The sequence below is a fragment of the Tenrec ecaudatus genome, chromosome 1, assembly GCF_050624435.1.
Source record: "Tenrec ecaudatus isolate mTenEca1 chromosome 1, mTenEca1.hap1, whole genome shotgun sequence".
In the NCBI taxonomy this organism is placed as follows: domain Eukaryota; kingdom Metazoa; phylum Chordata; class Mammalia; order Afrosoricida; family Tenrecidae; genus Tenrec; species Tenrec ecaudatus.
Genome location: NC_134530.1, coordinates 209,265,784 through 209,283,563, shown reverse-complemented (window position 1 = coordinate 209,283,563; position 17,780 = coordinate 209,265,784). Strand labels below are relative to the sequence as shown.

General features: G+C 34.1%; 1 protein-coding gene across 2 annotated transcripts in view; it reads right to left on the bottom strand.

The window, feature by feature from the left end:
• Nucleotides 1-1,863: 1,863 nt before the first annotated feature.
• CDC73 (cell division cycle 73) overlaps nucleotides 1,864-17,780 on the bottom strand; it is a 139,091-nt gene continuing 123,174 nt past the window's right edge. Inside the window, exons 15-17 of one of the 2 annotated variants that reach the window (XM_075528584.1) lie at nucleotides 17,492-17,592; nucleotides 8,813-8,954; nucleotides 1,864-7,974 (exon numbers count right to left, since the gene is read on the bottom strand). In XM_075528584.1, the coding sequence (XP_075384699.1) occupies nucleotides 7,938-7,974; nucleotides 8,813-8,954; nucleotides 17,492-17,592 (280 nt within the window). In that variant the 3' untranslated portion in view covers nucleotides 1,864-7,937. Of the gene's footprint in view, nucleotides 7,975-8,812; nucleotides 8,955-14,948; nucleotides 15,040-17,491; nucleotides 17,593-17,780 lie in introns of those variants that run through there. The other variant, XM_075528591.1, reaches the window with a different exon arrangement.

Here is a 17,780-nt window from a genome sequence, read left to right as displayed (position 1 = left end):
AAATCACACAGGTTTGCAGACTTTTGCTTAAACTCATGACCACCAACAAAAGTATACGGAGTGTCTTTAAAAAGTTCATGGAATGTATAATGAAAAATATATACATGGATTGAAAAAGAAAAATTCCTTCTGGCAACAAAATAAATTCATAGTAATTTATTTTAACACATCTTAACAGGTTCTAGATGGGGGACACTAAGAAAAATTAAGACCGTATCTTTTGAAGAGAGACCCACCTCTGTCAGAGCAACATGAATTCTGCTGAAATTGAAGCAAGAGCAAACATCAAATTTAGGGTGAAGCTTGAATGGAAGAAGAATGAACTCATTGGTGCTTCATGAAGTTTCTGGAGACAGCACGTCCAAAGAAATTTAGTTTACCTATGAATACCTTGCTTTAAGAAGTGAGGAGGTGCTGCTGAAGATGCAGCCTGCAGTCTCCATCAATTTGTGATCAATGTGTCCCTTTCCTCATTAAAGCATAGAGGGCAGAAACACATCTGACACCACAGACCTCTCCACTGGATCGGCTTACAGTTCTGATGAAACGTGTCATGTGTATGACTGGTAGGCTCCCAAACTGTTGTTCCCACGTCTGTTGCAGAAAAGAGCAGAGCTTTCAATAAAAATTTCAAGAAACTGGGATTAATATGAAGCATTTCAAGGAACTGCAAAAGCAGCAGCATGGGTTTACCAATACAACCTTGAAGACCGAGCAGTCAAAGTAAAAGTGGTCCAGTTAAGAGCAAAGGTCATGGCAACTGTTTGGGAGAGGTCCAAGGCATTTGTGCATGTGGACTTTCTGAAGGATGGAGAGCAGAAGGTCAACACTTTTGTAGAAAAATACCCAAGAAAGCCTTGCCAGAGAAATAATCTATCATCACAATGCTCCTGCTCATTTACCTCATTAAACAATGGCAGTTTTACAAGTTTTGATGGGGAATTAGGTGTCCCTCTCAGTCTCAATCTGGATGCTTCAGGATCGACTCAATGCGAGTGAGGAGGTTTTTGTTTTTTTAACTTTTGTATCCTAATTTTAATAGTTTTGGGGGTTTTATTTTTTTTTTGCCCCCCTCAGTTAATAATGCAAAAAGACTGAGTTCTTTCTCAACTAAAAACCAAACTTGCTATCAACCTGCTGCCCACTCTATAGGATAGGGCAGAACTGACCTTGAGTTTCGGAGACTCTTAACTCTGTAGAGAAGTAGAAAGCCCATCTTTCTCCCAGAGCAAATGGTGGTTTCCAATGAGGATGGGCAAAGTGGCCGGTATCATCGCACACAAAAGGCATTTCTCTTGAAGGTTATGTTGAAAAATAAATTGTATAGTTTTTGTCGTTTAATTTCTTTAGTCCCCTTATGAAACACTGTTCAAATCCTACTGTTACCATTGATTTGGAATTTACATATAAAATTTCTCTTCGCCTTCAACTACTTGCTTTAGCCTAAAAAATATTTTTATGCTGCTTAATTTAGTTCATCAGTAACCCTAACCACTTACTTTTTAAACTTAATGTTACATAATGGCACCAAATTAAATTTACATAACTAGGAATACAAACATTCTAAAACTGCTTAACGTAGAAACCATGCTCCTTAAACGAAATTTGTTGTCACTGTAAATTGTGATGCATGGCAACCCCATGAGTAGAACTATTTACCATATGGTATTGAATGGCTGGTTTTCCGGAAACACTTCGTCTGCCCTCACATCCAAGGCACTTGGGTGGATTTGCAGCTGAGTATTAGAACACCTTGCCCCACTTAGGAACGCTTCCATGAGTATTGATTCCTAATTATGCTACAATGAGTTATTCACAATGGTCATACACTAAATCAACACTATTCCATTTGAAGGGAAAACACGTTTATATCATTTATCAAAAAGAAATGGCATTAGTACAATTACATTCTTAACACTGTCAATGCTGAGAAACCAGTTCGTCTCTGAGTACATAGCACCATATTTTCTCACTGCGAATGTTGTATATGCAATGTGTTCATTTAGAATTTGTTGGCAAATAAATCACAATCCCAATATGATCAAGAGAATCTTGCAAGTGCAAGTCTCAGTTCTATCTATATTACTTAAGTATTACAAATCTGCCTTTTCTGGAAGTGAATGAATTATAAAATAGAATTAATTCTATACCAGAGGATCTACTAAATATTAGATAAGACTCAATAACAGTCTTTTTAGAGATGTTCTTATGGTCATTAAAGAAAATTAAAAATACATCCGATCCACATAAAACCTGATCATTATAGGATATAAAAAAATGCTCCAGAACAGTATCGACAAACTATTGTTCTTTCAGTACATTCATGTGGCTCTGAAGTAAAATTGAAAATAAAGCTACTCTAGTTTAATTTAAAGGACATTGTTCAGATAATAGAGATTTTATTAGTTTATAAAAATATATTTATGGCTCAGGAATACTTTTTCATTGTTGTGAGGGACAGTACTAGCTTTTCCTCTCAAGTTTGCCAAGTGCTGCTCTGAAAACGAGGGGAAATGCTTACGTAGAATGCACTGTCATTTACATACTAACACCTCTGAGCTTGAAGATTCAATCGCACTTACAACTCATGTTCTAACTATTTTAGTTATGTGAAAGCTCACCCAAGAGCAGCTGATCAAAGAAATACAACAGAATAAAATATGTATTTAGTGGGCACTTGTGGATTAGATGGAAATTTAGTTCAAATATGGCCAATTAAACTCTTCATTAAAGAAATTTTGTTGCAGAAGAGTCACACATTACTAGTACCACTAATATGATGATGTGGTTAATGATTTGATTATATGGGAGTAGTTTGTTTTGAAAGTACAAAATATTAAAACCAGGAGGCTTGATAAGCTGCTAGATAGTGCAATTTACCAGGATACACCCTTAATTATAACAAAAGGAAATTTGACCAGACCCAAACTGTTAAAGTTTAGTAGTACATGTAGCCTGTTATCATTCCGAAAAACTCTAATACTCTACACTACTTAAACTGCCTCATTCACATCTTTAAGATGAAAATTATACAGAGAAGACCATTATAAATGGATTAAAAGTGTGTTCAAAGTAAAAGCTTAACATTTCACTTATTCCCCAAAAGCGAAAGAGAAATACTAACTTTCCAAATCATTTCATATAAACTTTCACCACTGACCACTTTTCCTCCATTACAGGTTTCTGCCTCTTTGGTTACATGTGACTTGGGGGAAGAGGGGTGGGGGGCAGGTTTGAGAGAGATAATTAAAAAAATATATAAATCCCGAAGACTCAAATACTATGAAGGGTTTTGTTTACAATTAAACCTGAAATTAATCAGGTTCTGATCCAAAATTGAATCAGAATGAGATCAACATTTTATTGGGTCATAAGCCAGCCCAAATTTAAGTCAGAAATTTAAGTACCATTTCACTTGAGAAATAGTACAAATTGGTGGTTAAAAAATCATTTACAGTGCCTATTCAGTATACATAAACTGTACATTAGCACAAATCAAACCTGGAGATCAGATAGCTTTTACTTAAGTTTCAAGTGGATAGAAATGGAATTCACTGGCAAACAAAATTCCCGGGTAGATCATTTGCTTAAATTTAAAATAGTATCATAAAGCTACCTTTATTTCATTCAATTTACTCTTTTAAAAATGCTTTAAAACAATTCAGCTAATGGCACACATTTTAAAACTTCCAAAATACTCTTAAGAATGTTATCTAAAATACTATACATAAACCCAAACAGATCAGTAATGTGAAAGTATTGTTGCCTATAATGCATTTTATAGATATAATTCTGAATATATTTTCAATTTTTTCATATTTACAACTTCAACATACTAACATAAAAACCATGCTAGTCCCCCCACCCCCAGCCAGTCCTGGGGCTTTGGGGCTGGGCTCAAGGGAAGTCCCTCTGGGACATGGGGGTACAGTGAATGGTGTTGACCCTTTGCCTGGGCATGTCTACAGAGAAGGTGATTTGGGGCCCCTCTAGGGTTTCCCTAAAGACTTCAATAAATTTCTTCCCTTTTGCTTTAAAAAAATAAAAGCACGTTAGTCAATATACTTCCAAAACATGGCAGTAAATATACCAGAACATATAGACATGGCATTTCAAAATTTCTTATTTAATTCTTAATTTAGGTTGAATTCATTGTTTCTCACCTTTCTATTTCTACAATTTATATATAATGGTTAAAGAATCTAGCTGAGTCTCAAACCCAAGGGACAAAATAGTGAAAATACACAATCAAATAATATTAAGGCTAATAAAATCATTTTTTAATGTCCTCTTAAAAAAATGCACTCGTCGAGTTTATAATTAATGGCAAGTTCCTAGAGTACATATCTCATAAATTATTTTTGCTTGGCATTCTACATACTTAAGCACAATATACCAACCACTTTCTTAGCAAGTAGCTTAAAAAAGAGAGTGTGTGTGTGTGAAGGCTTTAATAAACTTCTCTTGGCATTTAAATAAATAATTTAAAAACACAAGTCTAAAACCACGTTATTAACTTTGACTAGCTTTTGTAATTTTGTTATTTGTAAATTTATATACTATATTCCAGGTCTCAAAATGTTTTACACACTGTTCAGTTCAATCAACATAAATGGACATTATCTGATAATGTGGCACACTGTGTTTGACCACATGCATATTATTTTAGCCCTATCATTTATATTTTTAACATTATTGTTTATATAAGCATTATGGCAACTGAACGCTCGCTCTTACCCAACCCTCCAAAAAAGAACAATGCCATCACTTAAATTTTGTTAGGAATCACAAAAAAAATTTTATTTAGGAAAAATATTCCCTTCAATGCTTATTAGATAGTGAACTGTATTTAAATGAATAATTTACTTTTACTTCTCTGTGCAGAACAATTGAAAAGTATGCTTCCTTCCTTTCATAAACAAATTGGCTTTGTTTCACGCTGCATGGCAGATGAAGATCAATTTATCTTTTACTTCCCTTTACCTTAAAAAGTGATGAAAAACTTTCTTTAATATGAATTAGCTCTGTCTGCATGAATTGATGCAATGTTGTTTTAAAAAAGAGAGAGCTAGTAATGGAAATGGACATATGGGGAAAAATCATAAACTACAGCATTAGTTTAGAAAGAAATATATTAAATATTGTTTAAATATTAAACAGCAAAATATTCCTTTTGTATTAAATAAATAATTAAGGTTGGGATCTCTCCGTATGGGATATAGGCCAAAAGCACCAATAATGGTGGTAGTCTAGTGCAATGGTTGTTGACCACACCAAAAAAGGGGGAAGAAAACACAATTATTTCATTAATACTGCTATAATTTCAATGACAAATGTAACCATTCAATTTCAATCCTACCTGTACATTAAAATTACCTAGAAATCATTTAGAGTATCAAGAACTTAAAATCAGAATCTATAAAGGTAGGTTCCAAGAATCCGAATTTTTTTTTTAAAAAGCTCCTCAAATGGTTCTAATGTACAAGTTAGGGTTGAGAGCTAATAATTTGAACCTAAAAGCTTCTTACTGATACTTAACCCAGTCTCAATGAGCAAAGCAATGTTCACCTTTCTCTATAAGCTGAGAAGACAGAAGATGAAGTATCTCCAATTAACAGTAACTTATCAGTAAGTCAAGGTTATTAATGATCACTTTTTCATTAAAATTTAGTTATACCTCTTTATTGTCTATAGTCCTGTGTTCTTCCAGAACAAGAATTGTCAAACTCTATTTGTAACTTAACAGTTACACTGAAAATACATCATTCATTCATGCATATAAGGATATCCTGAATGCCTACTCTATGCAAGGCACTGTGCTAGGGACTGCTGTAGGACTTAGAATAGTGTCATGGGGAATGAATAATGACTTGGCTCATAGTTAGTTTTAAAGATAATTAATGGTTATAAAATTAATAACAAGGACCTAGGTGAAGGACGAAACTGGTCTGCAAAATGAAAACAAGTACATATTAAGGGTCTGATTGTAAAATATATGGTAAAGCAAATTTTACTTTTCCTAATGTTCCTTACAGTATTTCCCAAAGCCTTTGAATATGTTTAAGGCAAATTCGAAATAGAAAAATAAACCCTGTTCAAATAGTGTCCCCAAGTTTAACATCACTCTATAGCAAGTAAAAATCATGCGTGGCATTAAATATAAATACCAAAAGTCTCTAAGGAAAGGTAGCTCATGTCCGCTTACAGTAGTCTTAACAAGTAATCTTACAACAAAATATTAGATTCCTAATCCTTGACTTTTTCCTTTATGGAGAATGTTTACACAATACATAATTATACTATAAAACTTTGAAAACAGATTTATATGCTGGAAAATTTAATGTGAACAAGTTTGAGTTTCTTTTATTTTCAAGAGAAGCTAGAGGAAAGAGAAGGGGGCAGAATCTGTTCAAACGTTGCAAATATACTAAAATCTACTCATTTGATATGCTGACTGCTTTTTATCTGAAGAGCCTTGTAAATTCCAGATGAATAAATATCTTCTCTATTACTATTGGCATGGACTTCTGTGATTACTTACAAAATAAATAATACGGACTTTCAGTTCTGTGCTAGCATTAAACTTCAGAAAGAGATTAGGTAATGTCAGCTCAACATACCAAAAAAAGTGCTAAATGTTTACAAAGTACATTAACATATAAGAGATTGCTGAGGGGGAAAACGGAGAAAAATGGCATATGACTGAATGATAAGCAATGATAATAGCAAAAACTCTTTAGGGAAGTAAAAACTCCCAGCTGCTTATAAGAATAAAGGGCAAAACTAAGACTCAAGGAAAATGCTCATTTGTTGTACCATGGATGCAACACTCTTTGTCTCTAAAATAGCGAAGTAATAAAATACTTTACTAGGTTAAAATATAGGTTTCATATTTTATACCATATTAATAAGCACATAAAAATACCAGTGTTTTTATCTTGTTTCTGTTCAGACACGTCAGTAAATGTGTTCTTTGGTGCCTGGGAGAGTTTATCAATATTTAGGGATAATGAAAAGTAAGAATTTCAACATTAACATGCCTAGAAACAGAAGATTAAACCCCTTATACCATATAAAATGAGAATCAAAAGTGAACTCATAAGGAAGTTAATGTGACATTACACAGGGCTGATATATATCCCTTCCCCCAAACCATACTCTGGGTTCCCCAAATCAGAGGGACTAGAGCCTATTGAGTTTTTAATCTGTTTTGAGATTTTTCAAGTGTAAAGATATCACAGAGAACTATTATCATCCTAAATTTTAAAATCACTTACGTCAGTGAAAAGAATACATATTTGCTAAATGTATTCATTATATAATAAATCTTGAAAAGCTGTACAGTTCAGCCAAAGATGAATCACTGTTTAGATTTTTCATTATTCCCCTTTAAATAAAGCCTAAGAGTAGATACAGTATACATATACAGGTTGACATTTTTGAATCAAAGTAGTCACATCCCTTTGCTTAGCTTCGGAAAAAGTTCCAGAGACTAAAATTTAATACCATTCATGACAAAGAATTTCAATAAAAGTAACAATAGAACAAAGAAAAATCAGAAGCAAAATGGCTTAGAGAGCCTTATAATCTCTAAATATACACACATTTGTAACCTGCATTTATTTTCTAAAGAAACAAAATTTAAGTAATGCTAATTTAACCAATGGAGAAAAACTTCTATCAAAATATACAATTTCCATTACAGACTAGAAGGCTAATATTAAAAAAATAGTTGTAAGCCAAAAGTTTGCTTATTTAGATGACAGGCATCATCCTTCTAAAACACAAAGCATCATCAATAAGGTCTTATAAAAGATCAATCAGTGGCCTTCTTCATTTGTAAGTTCTTGATAAATTCATAAAGCTTGAGTCTCAGTCTTTAGATCAAGGTATTTTCAGGCTTCTTAATCCAAATTTCCAGGGGAAAAAATGGTAATTCAGAATCTCAGGTGGGATTTATGCTTTACCATGTACCTGAAAAATAACAATATTATAATAGATTACACTGATTATAGAAATTTTAGAATTTCAGATTACATATAAAAATAAACTAACAGTTCCTAAAGTTTAATTAGCATTGCCAATGCAAACAAACAAAAAGTGTTTTCTCAAATATTGGAATCGTGGATTCTATGACCTTTGGAAATATAAAAATGACTGAAGTAGCCCAGATGAAACAGTCCTTTGCTTACGATCTATAACCTAACAGTTTCTGACTATAAAACTAAATGTTTCTTGATAATCTATTTTATAATTGTATTTATAATGAGTTACCACAAACGCTGACTCTGTGGCAACCATAATATGCAAAGAGAAATTTTAACAAGGAAAGTTTAAAGACTTCTCCAGAGAGAGCAGATTTACGGAACTAACTATAATCATATATTGTTCTTATACTGTTTTTATAATGGTTTTAAAAACTCTTATTTATACATGTAAATAAATTCAAATAATTCTTTAAAAAAATAAGTGATAGTAAAGTAGTCAGGGATCATTTAAGCCAAGTCCTTGGGCAGATAGAAAATTAAGGCTCAGAAAGAATACAAGTTAAGAACAAGATTAAAAAAAATCCATGGTCTTTTATTTACATAAAATTTTTACGCATTGTAGCATATTATCAGGCTATAGACTTTTTTTCCATCTGTTTCTAGAGCCAAAGTACCAACATATATTTTATTCATTATCCAATGTGGACCAACATCAAATTGGAGTAAGAGAATTAGGGGACATGGCTCACAATGTAAAATCTACCTGGACACAGTTGAATTATGACAATAAAAGAGATATTAGTGTATTTTAAGATCAAAATTACCTATCCAATGTTTCCCAGAACCGTAAGAAAACAGGTCTATCCAGGTGACGTTTGTGATAGCTGAGTTCTAATACTGTTACATCCCATTTCTGAACATTTGGATCTAGACGAACTTCATCATACTTGAGATGGAAGGCTTTAACTATATTGGGGAAATAATATATTTTATTCAAACTGCAATAAAAATCATGAAAATAGATTATAGAAGACTAAAATTATTATCCAATAGAATTATGAGCATGACAAAAAACACCAATGTTTCTCTCACTAATCAAAGGTACATTACAATCAAAGTGATATTTTTGGTAGGTATTATATATCCCTAAAAGCATTCGATTCAACAAGTATTTACTGAAGGTTTATAAATGCTGGCAACTAGAGGCCAAAACAAAGAACAAGTAAGATAAAATGCAGATAGTTCAGTGAAAAATAAAGATCAGAAAAAAACCACTAAATTACAGTAAATAAAGACCTCCAGTGACACCTGCAGGTTAAGTCCTAGGTTGCTAATCACAAGGTTGGTGGTTCAAATAGCAGGAGACAGATGAGGGCACCTACTCCTAAAGACTTAGTCACAGAAACACTATGAAACATTCTCCTGTCCTATAATGTCACTGGGAATTGAAGCGACTTGGTGGCAGTTAGTTTTGTGGGGGTCTTACAAAACCCAAAAGAATTATTTCCCTCAGGTCATGGAACTGAAAAAAGGGTTACATAGTTAAAGTGAGATGATAGAATAAAAAATAAACCAGCACAAAAGTTATCCAATTTAGAATAGCATGCTCAGAGAGAAAAAGATTTATTCTAGAATTGAAGGATTAATGAAACTGCATTGTGCAAAATAATACATGGAAAGGATAACATGCAACATCAGAGAAGTTCAAAGTAATGTTGACTTAGTAGGCAACCTAAAAGAGCAAAGTTATGTATGTATGTGTGTTGTGTGTGAGTGTGTGTATATATATTTATACCGAAAGGGATAGGTCAACAATGTACATACATTTATATGTTAAGTATTAAGATAGCAGATGGCCCTGGAGCCTCTACTCTAGGCCTCCCTAAGCACAAGAACACTTTGTTCTAATAACCTGGCACTCTTTGATACTCACCCTCCCGACAAATGCAGAAGTCAAAATGGGTGCATAAGCAAATGTGGTGAAGAAAGTGGATGGTTCCTGTCTATCAAAAGAGATGGTGTCTGGGTTCCTAAAGGCTTGAAGTTAAATAAGCAGCCATCTAGCAAGGAAGCATATAAGCCCACATGGAAGAAGCAAACACTGGCCTATGTGATCATGAGGTGTTGATAGGATCAGGAATCAAGTATCAAAATATCCTAAACAAACAATTACATCAATGCAAAAGAGGAGAGTTGGAGTGGAAACCCAAAGCCCATCTGTAGACAATTGGACATCACCACACAGAAGAGTTACAAGGAAGGGTTGATTCAACCAAGGTGTAAAACAGCATTGATGAAACACACATCATTCATCTTATTTCCGATGCTTCCTCCCCTCCACTACCATGACCCAGTTCCACCTTACAAATCTGGCTGGACCAGAGTACACCCTTTGGTACAGATAAGAGCTCTCAACACATGGAATTCAAGAAAGATAAAACCCCCAGGAATAGTAGTGGGAGTAACAATATCATGAGGATTGGGAGAAGGTGTGGGAGGTAGGGTAAAAAGGGATAACCCACGACAGGGTTGGATATATAGCCCCATCCCCGCACCCTAAGGAGGATGAATACAGAAATGTGGGTGGAGACAATGGACAGTGTAACATATGAAATAACAATAAAATATAATTGATCGAGGATTTATGAGGGTGGAAGGGCGGTTTAGGGAGGGGGAAAAGAGGAACTGATACCAAAGGCTCAAGTAGAAAGAGAATGTTTTGGAAATGTTGATGGCAACATATATACCAGGTTGCTTAATACAACTGAATGATGGATTGTTACGAAATTTGTAAGAGCTCCTCAATAAAGTGATTTAAAAAAAAAAGTTATGGCAGAAAGCAGTAATGCAATGCAGTCATGTAGAGTAACAGGAGATGGATTTCTTCAATTGGGTAGAAAATTTATGAATGACAAAAAATCCAAGGAATGATTAGTAAATGAGCATAGGATTTAGTAAGAAACAATGAACAGAAGGAAACAAAACAGCAATCAAAAATATACCTAACACTTTTCAAGTAAGCCTTTATTTAATATCATACATTGTTCTAACCACCAGGACACAGCAGTGACCAGGACTGTTTTATGGAAAATTAAATAGATAAATACATAATGTAATTTCAGAGTATAAATGCTATTCAAGAAAATAAAGCAGGATAAAGAGGAAAAAATAACACAAGTGGGTGGGCAGGGGAGGCCTTTTGAGTTGGTGACCTAGAATAGAGAGCTGAATGAAATAAAAAGTTGTCTGGAGAATGCCGATGGGCGTCCTGGTAGCAGAGTGAGCTACAATGCCTGGCAGTTAAAGTAAGCAGTTTGAAAGCACCATAAAGCAACCATGGGAGAAAGAGAAGGCTTTCTTCTCCTGTAAAGAGTGACAGCATGGGAAGCCCAAAAGGGCAGTTTTACTGTCCTATACAGTAACTATGAGTATCAACTCAATGGCCGGCGAGCTTTCTTGAGTAACAACGAGAAGGGAAAGAACTTCAGGAAGATGAAACAATTTGAAATGGAAACAACTTTCACAGACCTATAAACAAATGTAACTTTTTTGGTAGACAAAACAGCCATTACAGAGGATCTTCTTGGCTTATGGTAAGGAATCTTAATTTGATTTAAAATGTAAGTAGTAAGACACTAGAAAGAAGCTTGGTGTGAGAAGGTGAAATCTGGTTTTCATGTTTAAATGATCATTATGGTTACAGAACAGGTAATAAAACTCCAGGAAAAACTTTCCCAACTGGTATGTACATGGTAGTAACATATCCTGGCAACAGGTAGTGCACACACACACACTCTCAACATTTGCTCACACAATTTCTTTCCTTCTGGTCATCTAGGCGAGACATCCCACCAAGTTTATTACTATCGTTACCCATAATTGTATCGTGTGATATAGAAAATACTTGGCTTTCTTTTCTGTTTTCCACAACTCCACCCCACCCCTCCCCAGCATTTATGACTGCTTCTGCTATACCATCATCATGATATTAGGAGTTTAAGGAGAGAGAAACAACCGCCTTTACTATGGACAGCTACTGTCTAGATTGCTTGTTTCTTACTACTTGCCGGGTTATGGGCTTTTGATGTAACAATAGTCTAGGTCAAATTCCTGATGGAAAAAAGTGTTAACAGGAAACACAGGGTGGATGTGGGACAAGATGTTACATTATAGGGACTGTAATAAATGGAGTGAATATACAAAATTTTAATGAATGATTGAACAGAAAATACATATGCTCTATAAAGCTTTACCCCATCACAATGATTTAAAAAAAATTAAGAAATTCTTAGAACTACAAAAATAATTTTGTTTAAAAACACAAAGACTATTTTCTAAATTACTTGCTTTCAAAAGTAGAAGTCCTTAGATAGCACACATCACATATTATTCATTTGTAATTTAATTGTACCAATTCCCTAGAAATGAAATTGTTTATAGAAACTTTATGTCTTTTTGGCTTCAGGAAACTCATTTTCAAAATATTATAATATGAATGAAAAAATCCAATAATTCCTACGCTACTTATCTTATTTTTCAGCATAATTTGTTTATTTATTTTTTAAACGTTTTATTAGGGACTCATACAACTCTTATCACAATCCATACATATACATGCATCAATTGTATAAAGCACATACATACATTCCCTGCCCCAGTCATTCTCAAAGCATTTGCTCTCCACTTAAGCCCTTTGCATCAGGTCCTCTTTTTTTTTCCCCTCCCTCATGTGCCCTTGGTAATTTATACATAGTTTTTTTTTTTTTTTAACAATTTATTGGGGCTGATACAATTCTTTTCACAGTTCATACATATACATACATCAATTGTATAAAGCACATCTGTACAGTCTTTGCCCTAATCATTTTTTTTCTCTTTTCTTCTTTTACATTTTATTAGGGACTCCAACAACTCTTACCACAATCCATACATATACATACATCAATTGTATAAAGCACATCCATACATTCCCTGCCCCAATCATTCTCAAGGCATTTGCTCTCCACTTAAGCCCCTTGCATCAGGTCCTCTTTTTTTTCCCCTCCCTCCCCATTCCCCCCTCCCTCATGTGCCCTTGGTAATTTATACATCGTTATTTTGTCATATCTTGCCCTATCCGGAGTCTCCCTTCCCCCCTTCTCTGCTGTCCCTCTCCCAGGGAAGAGGTTACATGTGGATCCTTGTAATCAGTTCCCCCTTTCCAACCCACTCACCCTCCACTCTCCCAGCATCGCCCCTCACACCCTTGGTCCTGAAGGTATCATTCACCCAGGGTTCCCTGTGCCTCTAGCCCTCATATGTACCAGTGTACAACCTCTGCCCTATCCAGCCCTGCAAGGTAGAATTCGGATCATGGTAGTTGGGGGGAGGAAGCATCCAGGATCTGGGGGAAAGCTGTGTTCTTCATCGGTACTACCTCGCACCCTGACTGACCCATCTCCTCTCCTAAACCCTTCTATGAGGGGATCTCCAGTGGCCGACACTTGGGCATAATTTGTTTATATCACTACACATGATCCACAATTTTAAAAGATTGTTATCTACCGATTTTAAGTCCAATATCTGCTCTAATTTCAAAAGATTTTTTTTCACCTAGCATATACAACTTTTAAAATTAAAATTTTAGAGGTATAAATCGACAGTCCAAAAAGCTTATGTCATCAGTAAGGAAACATACTAAAATTTCTCTCACTAGGCAAAACAAAGAGCTTGTGCCAAGTACAATGAATAAACCTATCCTGAAAACTCTTCAGAAAAGGAATACAACGTTTTAAGCATCTGCAATGAACAAAAGAAGATGAAGTAAACCTTTTATGAGAAGTCAATTGTGTGGTGACAAAATGAACTCTATAGGAAAATACTTCACACAACCAAAATGTGATAATTTTTGCAAACTGTAATCTTGTCAGCACCACATTTTTTGTAGTGGGGAGGCAGAGGGGAAAAAATAAAAAAATCAGATATACCTTTAAATAAAATTTACAAGATACACTGATAACAGACAAAATATCAGAAATTACATGAAAAAATTTAATCAATGGTAAAAAGCAAAAATTTTGAAATCATTATTTTAAAATTTGATTTAAAATATAACCATTTCGAGAGCACAGGGAAGCTGACCCCCTGAGTGGGTGTGGGAAGCACAGAAAAAACATACATATAACCATTTCAAGCCTAACGCATAATACTTTTAAAACTATAGCCATTGTATTAAGCTCAAAAATCTCATTAAAAATTTTCAAGATTTTATAAATGAGAGGAAGCTAGAAGCAGTAAGGGTGACCAAATAAAAGCTAAAAGAAGGAACACATACTCCTAATGGTTTCGTTTAAAGTAATTTATTTAAAGAACCAATTCAGGAAGAGAAGTTAAAAGGAAAAAACGTTTAGGAATAGAGAGAATACCAGGCTCCCATTTAGAGCAGTCAAGAGTTTGATATACCAACGGTGTATCACAGAGGAGTTTATGGTAGGCCCAGCATACTTGAGATACGTAACTTTGAAAGCTAGAAAATTTCTCCGGATATTCAGAATGAAGGGAGAAAAGAAATGGTTAAGTCTAGGGGAAATTAGCAAAGGCCTCTGAGATACATTGTCATAAATCCTGGGTAAAGAACATTCTAAAAAGGAGGAAAAGATTTTGTACACAGTGTCTAATTCGGATGAGCAATCATAAACTTCCAACAGTCAAACCACTTAATGACTTAGATGAAATAGTTTTAATGAAGAGTAAGAGCTAACTACATTGTCCAGAGAACTGAATGAACACAAAGTGAGTTAGTGGAGACAATTCTTTCAGAAGATTAGCTATTTAAAAAAAAAAAAAAAGAGGAGGAAAGGTGAAGCCAGGGGAAGTGATTTTGTTTAAGATAAAAAGGGTAAACTGTTTTTAAATCCAAACAGATTTAATGGCATATAGTTTAATAGTTGAATCACATCAAGAAGAGTTGTACAATTACCATCACCACAATACAGTGTTGAACATTTTCTTCATTTTTGTATTCACCATTACTAGCTCTCCATTTCTCCCCAACTTCCCAGGACAACGGAAACTGAAAAAATAATTGAAAAAATTGGAAGAAACAAACCACAGAACTTCACTGCCATGGTATGCAGTCCACTCAGGATGACCGGTAGGGCAGGAAAGAGCTGCCCCTGTGGTTTCTGAGGGGAACCCGCTTAGCACCCTAAGCAAGCAGGGCTTTCTAACAATAAAAAGGAGTCACTTAAGAAAGAATATTAAGAGAAAGAAAATCACTGGCAAAAAAATTCTGAAAAAAACTACAACAAAACAATAAAATCCTCTAGGTTTGCATCTAAAACACTGGAAGAGATATTATTTGAAAAATAATCTTTGAAAACACTAGATTCTCCCAAAAAATCTAGAAAGATTTAAACAAAAATCACAGGAAAAAAACCATTGGACCTTTAATAAAATTTAGAAAGAACAAGGAAGTTAAAACAAAATATTCTCGTGTCATCATTGTGCTTTCATTACAATTTCCATTGCCTGAAGTAAATATTGTAATCTCTATTGTTAGTTTTCTATATACCAATGATTTATCAATTAATCAAGTTTCCAAAATAACATAAAAAGCTACCATAATGTTCCAACTATTAGAATTGACTTTAAATGAATGAAAAAAGATAAGACAAACAAATCATTAAAATTTTCAAGCCTGGGAAAAGTTTCCTGCATGGAAGAACAGCGGTACTATTAATTAAAAAAACTGGTTTTCTAAAAGACAAAAAAGAGGATGGAGTGCCACAAACAATACTGATAATTCCTAAAGCTGTCTGTCATTTCTAATAAGCATATTATTTCATGAGTTTTGTTTTCATTTAATTTTGAGTATGCCAATTAACTAAATTATCCTTCAACAAATACACAACCCTAACATATTTAGTTTAATTAACAACTTCTATCAGTAAATGTTCAATAAATGACACGAGCTATATTTAATCATTCATTTAAGATTTATGTATTGCAGGGGTAGTGGGGAGGAAGGGGGAAAATGAGGAGCTGATGCGAGGGGCTAAGTGGAGAGCGAATGTTTTGAAAATGATGAGGGCAACGAATGTACAGATGTGCTTTACACAACTGATGTATGTATGGATTGTGATAAGAGTTGTATGACCCCTAATACAATGATTTAAAAAAACTAATTAAAAAATAAGAGTTATACAATACTTACAAAAAAAAAACTGTACGGATTACATGCCTCTCCTATTCCAGGCATTTTTCTGGGTAGAAGATACAATGAAGAATGAGGCACCTAAGTTCCCAGTAGAGAACTTCCTTGTTAGCAAGGCTAACAATAAAGATAAAAATAGGATATTGTCAAGAAATAAGTGCTATCAAGAAAATATAACAGGTCTGGAGAGTAATTGGAGGAGTTGATGATTATTTCAAATAGGAAGGTCAGAAAAGAATTCTCTAGAGAGACAACACATGAGCTGAAACCAAAATGAAGCAAAAAATGACTAGCAGGCCACAATAATTTCAGGCAAAAAGAAAAGTTGGTGACCACTTTATAGTACTTTTAACTGTAGCTACATATTTCAAAGAAGCTGCCTTAATTTTAATAAAAATATATGGGGTTTGCAACAAAATTAAGTTGTATGAAAAGAATTTTGAGGAACAGGCAAGAATAACTTAAGACATATAAATGTACAAAAAGAAATTTAAAATACTGCACAGGCCGCTCAAAAGTTAACATTATATATGCTGCTTAGTAGCAGTCTTTTAATATATATATTACACTGAACAACCAAACCTGCCCTTAATGTTTTCTACTTGAAAAGGTAATTTTTAAAGCACAATATTAAAGGAACTATTAAAAGTGAATTTTTTTAAATTGATGCAAAGGAAGTAATTAATTTTAGATTCGATTATAGGTATTTATTATTTTATTTACTAATAACACACATCTCATTTTACTACATTCAATCCTTCATAAGTAGACATAGTTTGACTAAGCAACAGTGTGAAAACCAGTTACCTTACTGCAATGTTGACCTTCTATATTTACTATTTTTATCCTATATTTTAAAGTATTCTATACATTGTGCTATGTTGTGTACTTTGAAGAGCTCTGGTGGCATAGAGAGTTAGGCTGTTAACTGCAAGGGTAGCAGTTCAAAACCACCAGCTGTTCCTCAGGAGAAAGATGAGGTTTTTCACTCCCCAAAGGCCTTAGTCTTAGAAACCCACAGGGGTAGTTCTATCCTGAGTCAGAATCAAATCCCTGGCAGTGTACTTTAAAAGAAAATCTAAAATATAAAAGACCAAACAAAAATTTCCAATAGTTTACAATTACTGATTTTGGTTAGTTGTCCCCATCCTGCCTTCTTTGAAAATTCTAAAAGATTAGGTAACAAATATATGTATTAAAGAAAAAAGAAGGAAAAAAAAAAAAGGAGACCTCCTAGGCTCTATTAAATAAAGTGAGAGTATTTTACTATGTTCAACAGAGAAGCAATAAATATAGAGAAAAATCTTACTTTTAGCAAATATGTCAACTGGTGATCCATCAGGCAAAAGCCAAGGCCAACCTTTGAACTGCCAAGCAGGACCTTGAACAAAGACGGCTACAACTCGGTCCCTATAAATAAAGGAAGGGAGAGAAAAGGTTTAGAATGTGAACTTTAGTTACTATAAATCTCTAAGTAAGGAGTCATAATTTTTTCATGCCAACATTCACATGGGACACATATAGTGCACTGGCACAACATTTCGCTATAGTACCTGTTGAGCACAGTAGATTGCTGTACTACCCCAATTAATTTTTTT